At 47.4% G+C, this 17,300-nt stretch overlaps 1 protein-coding gene across 7 annotated transcripts in view; it reads left to right on the plus strand.

Annotated features, from left to right (window-relative positions):
* The window catches only part of MLPH (melanophilin), an 84,694-nt gene that overhangs the window by 24,551 nt on the left and 42,843 nt on the right, over positions 1-17,300 (plus strand). For 5 of the 7 annotated variants that reach the window (XM_019492212.2, XM_019492211.2, XM_019492210.2 and 2 more), the window contains exons 3-6: positions 4,181-4,402; positions 6,446-6,582; positions 14,915-14,956; positions 16,452-16,540. In XM_019492212.2, the coding sequence (XP_019347757.1) occupies positions 4,181-4,402; positions 6,446-6,582; positions 14,915-14,956; positions 16,452-16,540 (490 nt within the window). The remainder of the gene's footprint in view (positions 1-4,180; positions 4,403-6,445; positions 6,583-14,914; positions 14,957-16,451; positions 16,541-17,300) is intronic. The other 2 variants (XM_019492214.2, XM_059727180.1) reach the window with 2 other exon arrangements.

A 17,300-nucleotide genomic window follows, 5' to 3' on the forward strand; every position in this document is an offset into this window, starting at 1 on the left:
GCAGGCCCAGGGAGGTGATCCTTCCCCTCTATGCGGCGTTGGTCAGGCCGCAGTTGGAGTACTGCGTCCAGTTCTGGGCACCGCACTTCAAGAGGGATGTGGCTAGCATTGAGAGGGTCCAGAGAAGGGCCAATTGCATGGTCAAGGGACAGCGGGTCAGGCCCTACGAAGAGAGGCTGAAGGCCTGAATCTATTCAGCCTCCACAAGAGAAGACTGGGAGGGGATCTGGTGGCCATCTATAAACTCACCAGGGGGCACCAGCAGAAAATAGGTGAGGCTCTGTTCCCCCGGGCACCACCTGGGATAACAAGGAATAACGGCCACAAATTGATTGAGAGTAGGTTCAGGCTGGACATCAGGAGGCATTACTTTATGGTTAGGGCTGCCAGGCTCTGGAATGGACTCCCAAGGGAGGTGGTGCTCTCCCCTACCTTGGGGGTCTTCAGGAGGAGGTTAGATAGATATCTGGCTGGGGTATCATGATCCCAGCACTCATTCCTGCCCAGGGCAGGGGGTCAGACTTGATGATCTGTTCAGGTCCCTTGTGACCCTAGAAACTATGAACTATGAAATGACAGGAGATGGGGAAGGGGAAGTAGAGAAGAAAAGTTGTCCCCTTTCTTGCTGGAGGCAGGTCAGGAGGCAGGGCAGAAAGCAGGCTATATTGCCCCCAGCAGGTCGTGATTACTGAGTCTGCCTGGCTACCAGTAGCCTAAGTGCCCCTATCATGGAGAAGCTGCCTGCTTATAAACAGCAGGCTACTTAGTATAACAGATGCCTTGGCTCCAGCCATTGACTCTTTATTTCCCAGTCCCTGGGTCCTGCCTTTTTGTTCCTAGTGTTTTAGGTGCTGCTTGTTTGGTCCTAATTTCTTGTTGCCTGGGTCCACCTTGTTGGTTTCCTGGCTTCATCCTTATTCCTGCCTACTGACTCCTTGTTCCAGGCTCCGGCCTCGACTCCCCATGCCCCAAACTGCCTTGACCCCTTTTTTCCTGTCCTCTGACAGTCAGTTTCTCGCTGGTGACTTAGCTTGGCAATTGCCCATGTTTCAGCTCTATTCTCAAAGAGCTTACTGGCATCCAGGATCACGGCGTCCGCTCACTGTGCCAGCACTGCACAGCCATATGGGATGTGGCTGCATCCCCCTCACCATAATCCTGGATTCCCTTATGAATGCAGCTGCACTGTTAGTCATTCAGGAGGTTAGTCATTCAGGAGGTAGTGAATGCAGAGCCTGGCATAAATTTGGGGTATAGACGTGTTCTTGATTCCTTTAGTAGTCTGTATCAGCTGCACTTTGATTACTCATTCAGCACTGAATATAGTAACAGATCAGCAGGTTGTGATCCTGACTTCTGAAAATATATTTTTTTTAATGAGTCACGTGGTTATTGTAACCTTTATGTCAGTTCAGCTGAGGTCTGTCATCACCTTGGCATCTCTGGAGCAGGAGGAATGGGGTGAGACTTGGAAAACAAGACAAACCAGTCTAGTGAAAGTTTCTAGTTCCCTTGGAAACAGCTGGAGCATATAAGCCCCATGAGAAAAGTTGCACTGGGCACATGGAATTAATATTTCACATTTTCTATTGTGGTACCAACCACAAACTATTGCCAAGTTGAGGTCCCTTGTGTTATGTGCTGTGCAAGCATAAAATAATGCCTTTATAAGTCACTCATTGTGATGGACAGGGTCTTGCTACTGTAAAGATCTAACTATAAGCACCGTGCAAATGCATGGCGCATGCTCATAGTGGTGCAGGTTCACAGCTAATGTAAATCAGCACAGTTCATTCAAGGTAATAAAACTATTCTGGATTATACCAAGTTAGAGTTTTAGCCAAGGCTAAGAAGCTCAGTTAAGACAAATTATCCCAGGTCTTGGCAGCTGATGTCTGTCCCAGCCTCTTTGAATAAAAGTTGGGAAGGCTCCTGTAGGACCAGAGAAGCATGCCCTCCCATCCTGCCCCACACGCTTTGGCTCAGGGGCAGGCCTGCAGTCTTTCTGTCCACTCCACCATCACCCAGTACCTGAAAGGGGAAAAAAGTTGAATGGATTATTTTCTTATTAATTAGCTTTGAGCTGACATTTGACCTGTCCCTTAATGGGTCACACTAATATCCATTTATTGACCTACACTAAAGCCAGTGCAGTGGTATGCAATTAATGAGGTTACTTTAGCTCCAGTCTAGGACTTTTAAGAACAACTCGCCTATTGAGGTTTCCCTTGTGTTGCACCAATGTTAATTCTGTTTGAAAAAGGGCAACTTCCCAGCCCTGCCCAGATAAAAAACAAGCCTTGAAAGACCTTTCCTACAAATCAAATAGCAGGCCTCCTGATCATAGCCCAGAAGTCAAACAACCTGTGGTAGGTGTTAGCTAAAACATTGTGCTGAGAACAAATAGAAAAGCTTCAAGTAATGAGACATCATTCAGTTTAATACGCAGGTGTTTGTTTGCGCTTGCTCAGCTGACTGGAATGTTCTCTTCAGCCAGTTCTGTCTGCTGTTCAAAACCCAGGGTACACAGAGGGCTTCCTGCATTGAGTCCAGGCTTTCGTGTCCAAGAAGCAAATAAAATGCTTGTTAGCAGAAAAGGGCTATTGTGAAGCAAAGCATAGAGGAGATGGTCATTTGTGGGGCTGGAACATCTTTCACAATTGCTTTCTTATAAATTAACAAACTGTTCTGTGTGTTGGGTTAAAACCTATGGGAATAGACAATGAAATATTTTTGTAAGCATTGGCACAGTAGCAAAGTGGAGTAGGCACAATGCACTGTCTAGCGAAGATGCATGAACAGACAGTGTTTCTGCTTTTAGCCAATTTCCATACTCTTCATTCCCAAACCCCAGTTATAACCAAATGCCTGAAATAAATGATTGTTGGATCATGTCCTCAGTTAGAGGAAAATGAGTTTCATTGAAGTCCTAAGGATGTGATTGTATGGTTTTTAATTTCTGATTAGAACTAATTGGAACAGTAAGTTGGTTCCAAACCCCAGCGCCTCTGTTATGTTTTGGATGCAGGCAAAGCCTTGTGAAAACAGCCAACCTAGTCACAGTTCTGCTGTTCACAACCGCAATCTTACGAGGACCAGCTGACAAGATTTCAGCATGGCCAGCTCTGAATCTGAGTCTTTACAGATTTAGGTTTGGCCTTGAACTCTCCATCCTTAGCCTGAACTCAGTCTGAATCTAGATACAAACCAGTTCTCTGTTTTCTAATACATGTCCTAGTGGACTCCAAGATGAACATGAGCCGGCAGTGTGACGAAGCCATCAGAAAAGCCAATGGCACTTTATCGTGCATCAGCAGATGCATGACAAATAGGTCCAGGGAGGTGATACTTCCCCTCTATAGGGCGTTGGTCAGACTGCAGTTGGAGTACTGCGTGCAATTCTGGGCGCCACACTTCAAGAAGGATGTGGATAACCTGGAGAGGGTATAGAGAAGGGCAACTCGTATGGTCAAGGGCCTGCAGACCAAGCCCTACGAGGAGAGACTAGAGAAACTGGACCTTTTCAGCCTCCGCAAGAGAAGGTTGAGAGGCGACCTTGTGGCTGCCTATAAGTTCATCACGGGGGCACAGAAGGGAATTGGTGAGGATTTATTCACCAAGGCGCCCCCGGGGGTTACAAGAAACAATGGCCACAAGCTAGCAGAGAGCAAATTTAGACTGGACATTAGGAAGAACTTCTTCACAGTTCGAGTGGCCAAGGTCTGGAACGGGCTCCCAAGGGAGGTGGTGCTCTCCCCTACCCTGGGGGTCTTCAAGAGGAGGTTAGACGAGTATCTAGCTGGGGTCATCTAGACCCAGCACTCTTTCCTGCTTATTCAGGGGGTCGGACTTGATGATCTATTGAGGTCCCTTCCGACCCTAACATCTATGAATCTATGATTCATTGCTGATAATTGCCCTAGGGCATTTTCTACATGCCACGAGACTTGGGCTTTCACATTTACGGAGCTAGTCATGGGGCAAGTTGTGCTAAATGAAATCATAGTCCTCATGTTACACAGGTTTAAAAAAATCAATTATTGAGTCAACTTGTGTTCTCAGATACACTGATGTGATCTTGCAGCTGGACTGCTCCGATAAGACTATTTTTCAGACTCAGCCCCCTTATATTCATTTCCCTTTCTGATTTCCTGATGTATGTTTGTTTGTTCTGTTTAAGGGATCTGAAAGGCAAGATTGAGAGAGAGAGTACCAAGAGGGAGTTCTTATCCAATCAGTCCCACCTAAATGAAACCCACTGTGTCCACTGTCTGCAGCCTTTCAAGTTCCTGGTGAACAGCAAGCGACAGTGCCTAGACTGCCACTTCTACACTTGTAAGAACTGCAGCTGCTACAACAAAAAGGACCAGGGCTGGGTCTGTGACCCTTGCCGTTTATCCAGGTAAAGGGACTGGATCAGCCAACCTCTTAAAGGAACAAGTGTTGGAGGCCACATCTCTGCTGCCTCCCTGCTGAGTCTGTGTCCTCTGCTAAGAAATAAGTGCCACCCACTCACTCTTGCTCTTTGTGTGCCCAAGCCTGGGAATTAGTCAGAGTAGATGCCATGGCATGTGTCCCACAACATGCTTGTGTTCTCTCACACATGTTATGTTGGGGTACATGCTAAGAACCCGTCTAAAACATCTACACTGCCCAACTGCCAGGTCTGAGCACATGAGAGATGCAAGGGAGCAGAAGAGGCTCTGCCCTCAGCAGGGAAGTGATATAGGCCTGGACACAGTGGAATTAGGTTGAAGTTGAGAGGTGTTGTGGTCTGGTGAATAAGTGTTTTGACAGAGACTCAGGAGACCTGGGTTCAAGTCCTAACTAATTCCTGGCCTGTTGAATAACCTGGGACAAGAACTCTTCTTTACTTCAACTACCCCATCCATGAACTGGAATGATACAGCCCTCCCATTGTAAAGTGCTTTTAAATATATCAATGAAGAGGGCTTTGTCAGAGCTGGATTAGCTAGTGGTGTATTTACGAAGAATCCCTGTAGGCTCAGCAAAGAAATATTATGATAGAGGATCACAACGGTTCTTGAGTACCAGTTCCCTCTCCAGGGAGGTTTGATACAGGGGTACCCAAGTTACTACAGTAACCTCAGGTCAGTTCACCTTCCCTGGGGCTTCTCTGCACTTTCTGGATGTTAGATGTCAGTGACACTTCTTCTGAACCAGGTACACAAGCTCTCTCCTTGGGCACTCATTCTCCTTGGGCCAGCCTTCTCAGGCACTCCTTGAACTGTGAACTCTGCTCAAAAGAAGTGCCATTAGAGGATGGGTGTTACGCTGTGGGAAGTACCCTTAAGCAATATTCTGCCCTGAATGGATAGACTTACAAGAAGAGCCATTGTTGTACATACTCTAAAAGGGAGGTTGAGGATTCAGTAGAGTGCAGTAGAAGTGGTACCATCAGGCCTTCAAGGCACTGGCTAAAATTGGAGCTTGTCCAGGCTCTTACAGTCTCAGGATGGGGAGGGAGAATTGAGACATGGTCCCCTCCCTGTCTTTTGGACTAATATGGCATACAAAGGGAATGAAACTTGTACCTTCCAGGCACAGAGACTGACAGAGTGACACAACTTTGCCTTGGGTGTAAAACTCAGGGAGGATCTTTACCATCTCAGTGCATGAGGGCTATTCACGGTCTAGCCTAGAGGAAATGGAGCTTCTGTGCAGACATCCTCCAGAGCTGCTGAAGGGAATGTTGTTACCATTACAGGTGCTGTAAGGCTCTAGGGCTGGTACTGGCCTTGGTTACACCCACATTGCTTCCTTGACCTCAGCAGAATTGCACAATACAGACTATGACCCTTGGTCTTCTTAACTAGTAACACATTTTCTAGCACAAGGTATCAGGTCATTCACTTGAGGAAAGCCAGAAGTTGTATTGCAAAAGGGCCTGAGATTCAGGGTTTTATACCCACAGGGAAAATATAGTTACCACAAGCCAAAGGTACTCCGCAAATCTGCCACATAATGACCACAGAGGTCTTTTTCAGTAAGCCCCACTAGGTCATTTTATTAAGGAGGAAACTTGAGCCATCATTCCATCCCAAAAACACAGCAACTTAAACTAACATGGAAATCCCTGTGGCATTTACAGCTGGATGGTGCGTAATGCTCCATAGGATGTGCCACAGAGATGGGAACAGTGTCCGTAGAAGGTCTAGCTGAAATGCCAATATCGTCTTACTGACTCAGAGTGGGAAGGAGGGTGGATACGCATGTGCCTGTTGTGCTGTTAGGGAAATAGATCCTATATTTTGATTTTTGTCTGTCTTTCATTTTGGGGCCCAATCTGACAACTGTTGAAGACTGTAAAAGTCTTTCTATTGACTTTGAGAGGCGCTGGGTTGAAGCTTGGCCGATGACAGCATGGCCACACTGGCTTATATCTGTATATTCCCACATCTTGCTCTATTTCTGTTTTGCATAGGGTTGTAAAGATTGGCTCCTTGGAGTGGTATTATGAACATGTGCGGTCCCGTTTCAAGAGATTTGGAAGCGCTAAAGTGATGCGGTCACTCTGTGGCAGGCTTCAGCCTGGGCAGGGAATGAATCCAGCATTACTAGGTAAGACAAAAGTCTGGGATCCCTTCAACCTGCCTTACATAGTTCTTTAACGTTGCTGTGGTGCTTTGAATATATACAACATTATATAAGGGCTATTTATGCTAGTGGTGTTTAAAATCTAACCAAATTAATGCCAAGTTATTGTTTTTGTTTTGTTTTGTTTTGTTTCTTGCTTGCTTTTTTTAAAACTAGGAAATGATTGGCATCATAAAAAATTATGCTGTTTAGATAAAATGTATGCTTGGTGCAACTTCATCAACAATGGGGGTGAGCTTGGTTGTGTGTATGTTTTAGTTGTAGTAATATACACAATAATATAAATATGGTGCTGTTATAGTTGTATTTGCATCTAAGTCTTTAAGTCCCAGCTCTAGCTAATGGCACTGCATAGTCAGAGCAATACACTAAAAATGCCCTAGATGTCATCTGAGGGTTTTCCAAAATTACCCATCTGGTGTAGTAGTCTCAGCCCTTTTGAACCTGTAGATATCAGGAGCATGTCATGGCAAAAGTCTGGCATGCACTGCGCTTTAAGTTTTGTCAGTGCAGTGAACCAAGGCAGTGGATGATATCAAAAGATTCACTTGCTCTAGGGCTGTAGGGTCAGGATTTGATGTCACCTTCCCTCTTACCCCACATACAATGCTCCGCTCTTCTCTGGACCAGCTGCGGATTTATCCCTAAATCAGCATTTACCTTTCCTAATACCAAGGAAACCAAAGAGTGTGGATATATTTTAAAGAAATGGCTTCAATATGACTTCGACAGTTTATGCAGGTTGGGGTTCTGGCCCATTAGCTCAAAAATGTACCACCTACTATTTATCGGGCTTTCTACAAACCAGTAAATAATTGCATTCTAACTTGCCAGCAGGTGGCAGTGTTGCACAGTTTTTAAAAGCAAGTGGGCTCTTAAAGCTGGCGCATGTTGTGAAGAAGGCTGGCTACCCCTTCAAAAGTCAAGGAGCAAATCTGCTGAGTTTGCTCTTGGTCAGCACAGTTCAATGTCAAAGAAAGCAAAGGGAAGTGTGATGTGCTTCATGTGACTGTTCTAAAGTATCAAAAAGTAGCACAATATGTGAAAAGCACGTCTGTGAAGATTGGGTGGGAAATAGGGACATGATAAACTCAAAAATGCCCATGCAGTGGTCTTCTGGAAATATTTCGTAATGTTACCAAGTCCTGCAACTTAAAAGAAAAAATCCAAATATTCCAAGACTCAGAACCTACAATATTCCAATGATGAGAGAATCTCAGGGTTTGTTTTAAAATAATAATATAAAAAAGTTTTAATCCTTATCCACCTACCAATAATAATAATAGAAATAGAAGTAAATGACTCCAATGCATTTTTAAATCTCATGATTTCTTAAGCCAACCTCATGCATTTGCTTGGGCTTGGCAGTACTATCTGAATCAAGAAGATTAATAATAGTGTTGCTAAATTCTATAAAACAGGTATTTCATGATTCTTTGTTTCAAAGGTTGGTGGGATAGCATAGAAACACCTATTAAATATCTCTGTGGAGAGAGAATTAATTAAGTGAGCATTATCTGCTTTTAACATGTAGCATCCGTAATTCACATTTCTAAAAACCTTTTGACTCTGATGTGAGAACAGCTTGCAGGAATGTCATGGGTAAGAACTGATTGAGCCTGTTTTAACACAGAAATTTATAGACATATGAATAAAAGCCCATAGTGTAGATTGGATTTAAAACGATGAATGGATCTGACAATCACTTTATAAAAAGTTCACTTTGAACATGTACCAGTGCTGTCACTCTCTAAAATGGGGACATAGAGTTTAGGTTAAAACAAAGAAAGAACTGAAACAAGCATGAAGATTATAATCAATGTAATCTTTTTCATTATAGAGGGGCTAATTACTTTTCTTATTTAGTAAACACAGTTAAATTGCCTGGCTCCTCAAGCTTGTTATGACCTCCTTTATAGTCCCTTGGCTTTACAAGGGGCATTGTGATAGAGTAATTCTAGCCTTTATGTTCAGTATAGTACTGCAGCATCCACCGTACCCAGGATGGACCCCACAGTTCAGCAAAGTATGTAAGACTGCCTCATTTTAAATCCCTGTGTAGTTCTGATGGAAGTAATGGGACTTGGATACTTATCATTTGGCATTAGATAATTACATTACTGAATTCAGGCCTTTATTAATAATGCAGTTCATAAAATACCCTAGCTCTGTTAATTCATATTGTTAGAATACAACGTACCCAAATATAGTTTTCTTTTCCTTCCTTGTTCATACCCTTGAACAACATAGGACGATGGGTGAAACTTAGCAATAAGTTTCTTAACTTCAGGAACCATCAGGTCAGATAGGAAAACAAGCTTCAGAACCAGGAACTTAATTAAGTTGGCTTTTAGTACTTCAGCTCATCTGCTTCACATCACACAATCTCTCAGTTAAGATTCAAAACATTCAAAGCTTTAGTCAAAACCACCATCTACATTCAGTCTGTACTAGAGAACATGTGGCAGACAGCAAAGGTCACAGAAAATGAGCATCTTTGTTAGCTCTGAGAAAATAATTAATTTATTTTTGATTCACTGGTAATTCAAAAAAAATTATATTGGACACACCAAAATTAAATATTTGGCAAATCAAAAGTGGGGGGGGATTGTTTTATTTTGTATGTGAACGTTTTTCCTGGTGTTAAATAGAATCAAAGCAGGTCTCAAATGAAAAGTCACTGGATTGGATAAACTTTTGTTTTATCATAGAATCATAGAAATTAAGGGCTCTAAGGGACCTCGAAAGATCACCGGATTCAACCCCCTGCTCTGGGCAAGAATACTGCTGAGATCAAATGATCCCAGCAAGGTGTCTGTCCAGTCTCCTCTTGAAGACTTCCGAGGTTGGGGACTGCACCATCTGCTTCGGAAGTCTGTTCCCAATTCTGGTCACCCTTACCGTAAAGTTCTTCCTTACATCCGATCTGAAACCATCCTTAACAGTTTATGGCCATTGCTCATTGTCCTCCACTGAGACACCCTAGTGAACAGTTTTTCTTCCAGCTCCCGATATTTACCTCTTACATTCTTACGGACGGCCACCAAATTCGCCCTCAGTCTTCTGTTCCCCAGGCTGACAGTCCCAGATCTCCTAGTCCAGGGGTCAGCAACCCCCAGCACGCGTGCCAAGCATGGCACACAAGGCCATTTTGCTCGGCATGTGACTGCCAGCCTGGGCTCTAGGCAGCTGCTGCCAGCCACAGAGCCTGGGCTGCGCCCAGCAAGAAGCTGGGAGGGTGGAAGCCCTGCTGCAAGCAGCCCAGGAGCCGTGGCTGGCAGCAGCTACACAGAGCCTGGGCCTGCTGCAGCCAGGAGGCTGCAAACAGCTGCTGCCTCCCTGCCCCTGGCCCTCGCCACCTCCTAGCCCTAGCCCAGGCAGGCAGCAGGTGCCAGTGATGCCCCCAGCCATGCTGCCCTTCCCTGCTGCCTCTGCAGAGCAGCCTGTGGAACCCAGCGCGGCAGGGCATAGCAGGGAAGCACACAAAAGCTGCCTACTGCTCTGAGATTCCCGCTACCCTGGCCACACTTCCTCTGCAGGCGGGGGCAGCAGCAAGGAGCACAACCCCTGCGCTACTGCCCACACTGTCCCCATGCACACAAGGGAAGTGTGACCAGGGCAGCATGGAGCTTGCAGCAGCAGGCAGCTCCAGATCATACATGCGCACTCAGCAGGGCCCCGGGGGAGAGCAGCAGTTGTGCCTCTCGCTGCTGCCCCCACCTGCAGGGGAAGTGTGGCCAGGGCAGTGGGGAGCTCAGAGTAGCAGACAGCTTTCATGCGCCTCCCCGCTGTGCCCTGCTGCACTGGGTTTTACACGCTGCTCTGCAGAGGCGGCAGGGGAGGGCAGCGCGGCAGGGAGCACAAGCCCACAGTGCGCACCTGCCCTGCCCCTGCCCCTCACACAGATCTGGGGGGTGCAGGTCCCCTGTCTGCCCCCCAGGAGTGCACAATGCCTCCGGGAGCTGGCCCCACCCTGTGCCCAAGCCTACAGTAGACGGCAGGAAGCAGTTGGGGAGCTGGCTCCTGCTTCTGCTGCAGCAGCTGCTGCCTTCTGTTGGGGGCAGGCTGCGAGCTGTGGACCTGGGTCCCTGGCCCCATAGCCCTGGCAGCTGGGGACCTCCTCCCGCAGGGCTGGGAGGCAGGGGCTTTGGGTGGGGGGCAAGGGGCATGAGCGGGGCTGGGGGGCTGTTGTGGGGGGACCTGCACAAAACAAATACACAAGATCAAAGATAGCATCAGAAGTTTTATTTATTGTCACCAGGCTTACAATTTTTAGAAAATTTGGTATTTTCTGTAAAAAAAAAAAAAAAAAAAAAAAAAAAAAAAAAAAAAAAATGGCAACATTTATGATTTAATTATACTAATATGCACTGCATCCTGCCATGTACCCCCTACCCTCGTTTTGTTTTTCTGGCATGCCAGCACTCCGGCACCTTCCAAGGTAGGCATTGTGATTTTTTTCAGCACTCCGGCCAAAAACTTTGCCTACCCCTGCCCTAGTCTTTCCTCAGATTTTCCCCTTTACTGGAATAAAATGCAGATTTTTCATATTAGCAGAGAAACCCACGGATTTTGCACTTTTGCAGCAAGCCCTCTGTAGGCTGGCAGAGTTCAGCCTGCAGGGACCTGGGAGGGAGCAGGGGCAGGGAGGTCAGGCAGGAGGTGCCATGTGCATGTACATGCACATGGTCCCAGGCAGCCAGGAGAGCAGCTCCCACAGGTAACTGAAGGGGGATTGAGGCCCCCATAGGGAGGGAGGGAGTAGGGCAGGAGCCTGAGCCCACAGCATGCACCTGCCCCGCCCCACCCCAGCCCTGTGCACAGATTTGGGAGGTGCAGGTCCCCCCTTTTCCCCTTCTGGGAGTGCACATGGGAGCAGGGAGTCGGCCTCCCCACCCGAGCCCACAGCAGGTAGGAAGCAGGGGAGAGCCGGCTCCGTGCTCTGCTCCACTCAGGGCGGGGAGCAGCTCCTGCCACTGCACACACCTCAGGAGGGCATGGGGGGGGCGTGTGCCCCTGGATTTGCGTGGGGCAGAGTGGCTCCCACTGCAGGCTGGGGCCAGGGCTGCACTAGACTCTTCCCGGCGGGGTTGGGCTGAGCTATGCTCCAGGCAGGCAGCAGTGGCTCTGGGAGGGGGCTATGGAAGGGACTGCAGCCACCCCAAAATTTTGCTGTAGCCCCCCAACCCCGCTCCCAGCAACGTCACTGCCTACCCTGAGTGCAGCCCAGCACAGCCCCTGGCCCCAACCCACAGCAGCAGTCCACCCCACCCCACCCCACCCCACCCAACGTGCCCTCCTGGGGTATGTGTGGTGGTGGGAGCTGCCCACGCCCAAGATGAGCAATGGCTCCATGCCCTGCCCCGCCCCGCCCCACCCCAAATGGGCAACGCCTGCCCCAGCCCCTTCCCCACTCACTCCCTCACCACAGGAGCCTCGATCTGCCCCTCCGACACCCCTTTCCTTCTGCCTCCCCTTCCACCACAACAGACCAGCCAAACACTGCTCTTCAAGCTGCCAGGCTGTGTATTGGAAATCGGATCGGTATCGGCTGATATGCCTCCTTAAAATTCAACTACCAATATCGGCCCCAAAAATCTCTATTGGTGTACCCCTACTTTCAATATTCTCCGCATCTTTTTTGAAGTGTGGCACCCAAAACTGGACACAGTACTCCAAATGGGATCTCACCAGTGCCAAATAGAGAGGAAGTATCACTTCCTTAGCCCTGTTCACAATGCATTGGCTAAAGCATCCCAGTATGCTATTAGCTCTTGACTACGGTGTCGCACTGGCAGCTCATGTTCATCCTGTGATCAACCATAACATTGGTGACTGGTCCCCCAGCAGGCAGTCAGTGATGGAGGGGGGTCCCCCCACAACCGATCGCGCTGACCAGGGGTGGGGAGGGTTCCTCCGCAGCCAATTGCACCGACATGGAAGTGCCAGTGGCATGCCGCTGGCAATTCTGGGTCAGCATGATCAGCCACGGGGGGACCACGGGAATTGCTTCTCCTGGCACCCCCACTCCCCAGCTGGAGCACTCGGGGGGGGGGGGGGGGCGCACAAGCGCTCTCGCCTACCCCCCTGCCCATTGCCTTAGTGGAGAGCACTGGCTGTCAGGGGATGTGCCAGCACTCTCACGGGGTGCATGTGCACCCCCATGCATCTCCTGCACATCACCACTGCATCATAACCCCAAAGTCCCTTTCAGCCATCATGCTAGCCACGACATCTCCTCTTAACCTGTATTCATACCACTGAGATCAGTGGTTACTTCTCCCCAGATGAAGCACTCTGCATTTATCCTTATTGAACTGCATCCGATTCTACTCCGCCCACCTTTCCAGGTTTTCCAGGTCTGCTTGGATCCACATCCTGTCCCCTAGCATGACTGCTTGTCCCCATAACTTGGTATCATCCACAGACTTGGCCAGCATGCTTTCCACTCTTCATCTAAATCTTTGATAAAGATGTTGAACATCACAGGCCAAGAATCGAACCCTGCAGGACACCACTGGCCACCTCCTGCCAAGATGGTACAGACCCATCCACCAACTCTCTCTGGGTTTGACCTCTTAGCCAGTTTCCAACTCACCTGACCATGGACTCTGCCAGCCCACAATCCCCCAGTATTTTTATAACAGCGTCATGGGAGACCATACTGAAGGTCTTTTTAAAATCCAAGTATATGACAAAATAGAACAATTAACTTCCTAGGATATTTTGCTGTTTGTTTGTTTTCCCCTAACACAGATATTTTGGTATCATTTGAATCTGTGTCGTTTTGCTGGAGGTGGAAGTTTTGGCTGAAGAAATTCACACCCTTCAAAACGTTGGCACAATTGAACTGTTGCTGTGAGCAAGAAGCTACTTTTCCCTGTAGCTGTAGTTTCTTGTGGTATGAGTGCCTGGAAAGCATGTTACTGCATTTTAGCTTTGAGGTAACAAGTGTGCAGACAGTGTCATAGCAAGGAGCGGGGTGAGCAAGGTGACTGCCCCAGTTGCCAAAGCAAAGAGGCACTAACAGGCACTGCCCAGCCAGGGTGGGGCACGGGGCAGAGCTGTGAGCAGCTCATTTTGGGATGTGGGGACGGGGCGAGCGGCTCCCACCACTGCATGCACTCCCAGGCAAGCACGGGGGTTGCTACAGCACAGCGCGTTCATATCTCTTAACACAACCTGCAACCAAAAGAAAAATGTAGGATGGAAATGTGGCCTGTTGTTTGTCAGCGCTTATGAGTAATAAATGGCAGGCCCACACTTGGTGGAAAAAGCCAATATCCTCTTGGGCCATTTCATCACTTGCCTCTTATTCTTTTTGGGCTGAGTCTCTTGCCAGCTGTTTCTTATACAACTCTGCCAGTGTCTGTACAGCACTGAGTTAAGTTACTCACCATTTTGAACTGACTGGCTGCAGTAAATGTATTGCATGTTTATAAGGCATGTCCACTCACTGTGGCAGGCTCTATATATGTGTTGAATGGGAGAGGCTGACAGAATGGATCCCTTTAGAAACTGCACGAACAGAAGTGCAGTTGCCAAACATACCCACTGGGAAGTCTCAGAAAAAATAGCAAAGCTCCTTGAGAAATCCTGTCTCTGCCCATCTGCAGACCCACTGCACATCCTGATCCAGATGCTGTTGAAGTCAATAGGAATTTCTCCACTGAGTCCCACTAGACGAGAATCAGACCTACAATGAGGATAAATAGACCTCAGTAGAACTGAAACTTTGACTTTTGTTAGGAGGCCCAAACCAGGCGCTGCTGGTGAACTCAGACTGGTGGGGCAGGTGGAGCAGCACATGGCAGCAGTGGGGAGGAGTTTGCAGCTGGCCGGGCACTCTGGCTAGGAGCAAGGAGGCTGCAAACCTTCTTCCGCCCCACCCCGCCACCCCCCTCCCATGTGCCACTCCACCTGCCCCCATCAGTTGGAGTTCACCAGCCATGCCTGGCCCAAACCCTAGAAGTGTTGATCACCCACAACTCCCAGAATCAGGCCATTAAATGAAGTACTGAAATCACCATGTGCTCATTGCCTAAAACCATTGGGTTCAGACTGGTGCCAAATGAATTAAGTGAGAATTAGCAGCAGTAAGCCTCTTATGATGGTATATCATGTAGCAATAAGCTCCTGGACTTAGAGTCAGACTATATCCAAAGCTCATGGCTTGGTTCTTTTTTACTGGCTTAGCACTGAGTTCTAGCTCCAGTTAATCCTAGCTCAGGGGCTTGCTTCATGTAAGGTGTCTGTAAAAAGTGTTTATTTTTTCCCCTTCTCTCTTTGCACTTAGGGCTTCATGACAGAGTTTACAGCTTGCCAGACATCAACAACAGTAAGTTAGAGTTCTTTTAAGTATCCCTTAAAACAAAACTACATTGGGTAGACTGTCCTGACAGCTCAGCGTGTAGACACACAAGACCTATACCAGTGTAGGTCACTTGATACAAGGGTAAAATTACTTCTTGGAAATTTGGGAGCACTTATACTCTCATGGAAGGGGTGTACGTACACAGCTCTAGTCAATTTTATTCAAGGTAGCATTTTGTTCCATGCAGAAAGCCTCCCCACCTAGTGACCAGGCTCTGCAGCAGCACTTATTGCTGGCAGTTACCTCAGAAGAGCTGATCCTGCCTGCTGTGAACACTGGTACAATTTAAAGCAGTGTACACACCCACTGCTAGTTACACCAGTGTTCATGTGTCATGTGTCTGCACCTCAGTTTAGTACCCATGGAGTTTTCCAAGTCATCTGCTTTCCATGTCCTCTTGGTTCCTGTAAGTCCAAAGTGCTATATCAGGAGGCTTTGAAGTTCAGCACCTCCATCATGATCAGTGTAATCTTTAATACTGATCCTTCTCTAAATTACATGCCTCAGTTTAAGCACGTTTGCATTCTCTTGAAGTCAAAGGGGTTAGTCATATGCTTAAAGCTGGGCATGTCTTTAAGAACCATGCTGAATGTGGGTTCGTGCAGGTGATGATCAAGTCTTCCCCCTTTGAGATGAACAGGCAGTTTGTTGACCTTAGTGACTTACACTCTTAAGGATTGCAAAGAGTCTGTTGCTTAACCCTTCCCTCCCCCACCCCCAGTATATCCTCATATTGAGACTGGGGCGGCTTGTTACAGTGTGACCAGATGTGACAGTCAGGAGCCAGGATCCATTCATAGAGAGGGATTGGCACAGGTAGCAGCTATAGTTTGGATTTTCTCTTCATAGTGCCTGATCCAAGGCAGGTGGGAGTCAGGAATAAAATGGACATAAAACCATATAGGGCTGAAGTTAGATGTGAAACCCTGCAGTCACCACCTGAAACTCAAGAGCATATCTACACATGCAGTTAATGCAAAGCAATACTGCTCTTGGGTACACTGTTTGAATGTGTGCCCAGGACCACAGCATGTTGAGCCAGATGGAGCAGCCCTAGCTAGCAGGAGGCCTGTGGAGTCAGCCTGCCAGCCCTGGACTGTTCCTCCTCATCCTCATCTCAACACGCAGTGGAAGGGCTGGTTGAGGCACAAAGGTGCTCTGGTGTGGGGCTAGCCGGCAGGCAGTCCCCAGACTGAAGCATCCTTGTGCCCCAACCAGCTGAAGCAGTGTCTATACATGCGCTGCTGTGGAGTGAAAAATTCCACAGCAGGATTGTACTTGTATTTACAAATACTATCCTCCTGCAGAGTTAATTAGTTTACTGCAACCTAATACTGTTGGCTACAAAGGACCAACACTCAGGATCATCATAAATTCTAGTTTATTGTATGGGATGTGAAGTTACCAATAAAATCATAAATGCTTTCAAAGCACCCAAAGCCTTTGTTCCCCTGTCTAGGAGAACGTCATTTCCGTACCAGCAGCAGGGGAGGCGAAGACAGTGATGATGATGTCATAGGTGGTGCGGAAGCTGAGTGCTACAACAGGGTAAGCGTTTCCTGATGCAGACACATTAGGCCTACTTCCATATACTTAAGTACGGACCATGCTCTTGCTTTTGGGTTTTCTTGGTTGATGGGAACTTTCTCTCCTGTGCAGAGTGGGGTCTTCTCTTGCTTTCATTTTCTGGGGGGAAAAAACTATTCTCCCATGTAACAGTTTTCTGTACTGAATGCTTTTCAGGCAAAATATAAATTATGTAAAACGGAACAGATTCCTTTATGCTGTCTCCTTTCAGGTCCCCAGAAAACTGATGTTCATTAATCTCTTCTGAAGATATTAGTCAGGTTTCCTTTTCCCTGATCAATATTTTAAGTTCCTTATATCTATGCCAAATGAGTTAATAAAACCCCCACTTTTTATTCACTTATTTTTAAATAGGACGGGATGTTGTGATGTAAGAGCTAGTGCCCTGGACTGAGACTCAGAAGACCTGGGTTGTGTTCTCAGATCTGTTACTGGTTTGCACGGTGACCTTGAGAAGTCACTTAACCTCTCTGTGACTCAGTTTCCCAGTCTGAAAAATGGGAATGATATCACCTGCCATTTGTAAAGTACACCAAGATGAAGCACAATGAGCTCAGACATGTTGTGGGGCTCACAACCTGCTTCATTTGCAGTATGTTGCTCTGTGAAGGATGAGCTGCTCAGCTGTTCACTGCACTTTTTTTCCTCCAAAGGGCACTGCTTCTCCATTCAGCTGGAGCTCATCTGTGCAGAGCTGAGCAGAGAAGTGGTGCCTTTTGAA

This window comes from Alligator mississippiensis, chromosome 4, assembly GCF_030867095.1.
Source record: "Alligator mississippiensis isolate rAllMis1 chromosome 4, rAllMis1, whole genome shotgun sequence".
NCBI lineage: Eukaryota > Metazoa > Chordata > Crocodylia > Alligatoridae > Alligator > Alligator mississippiensis.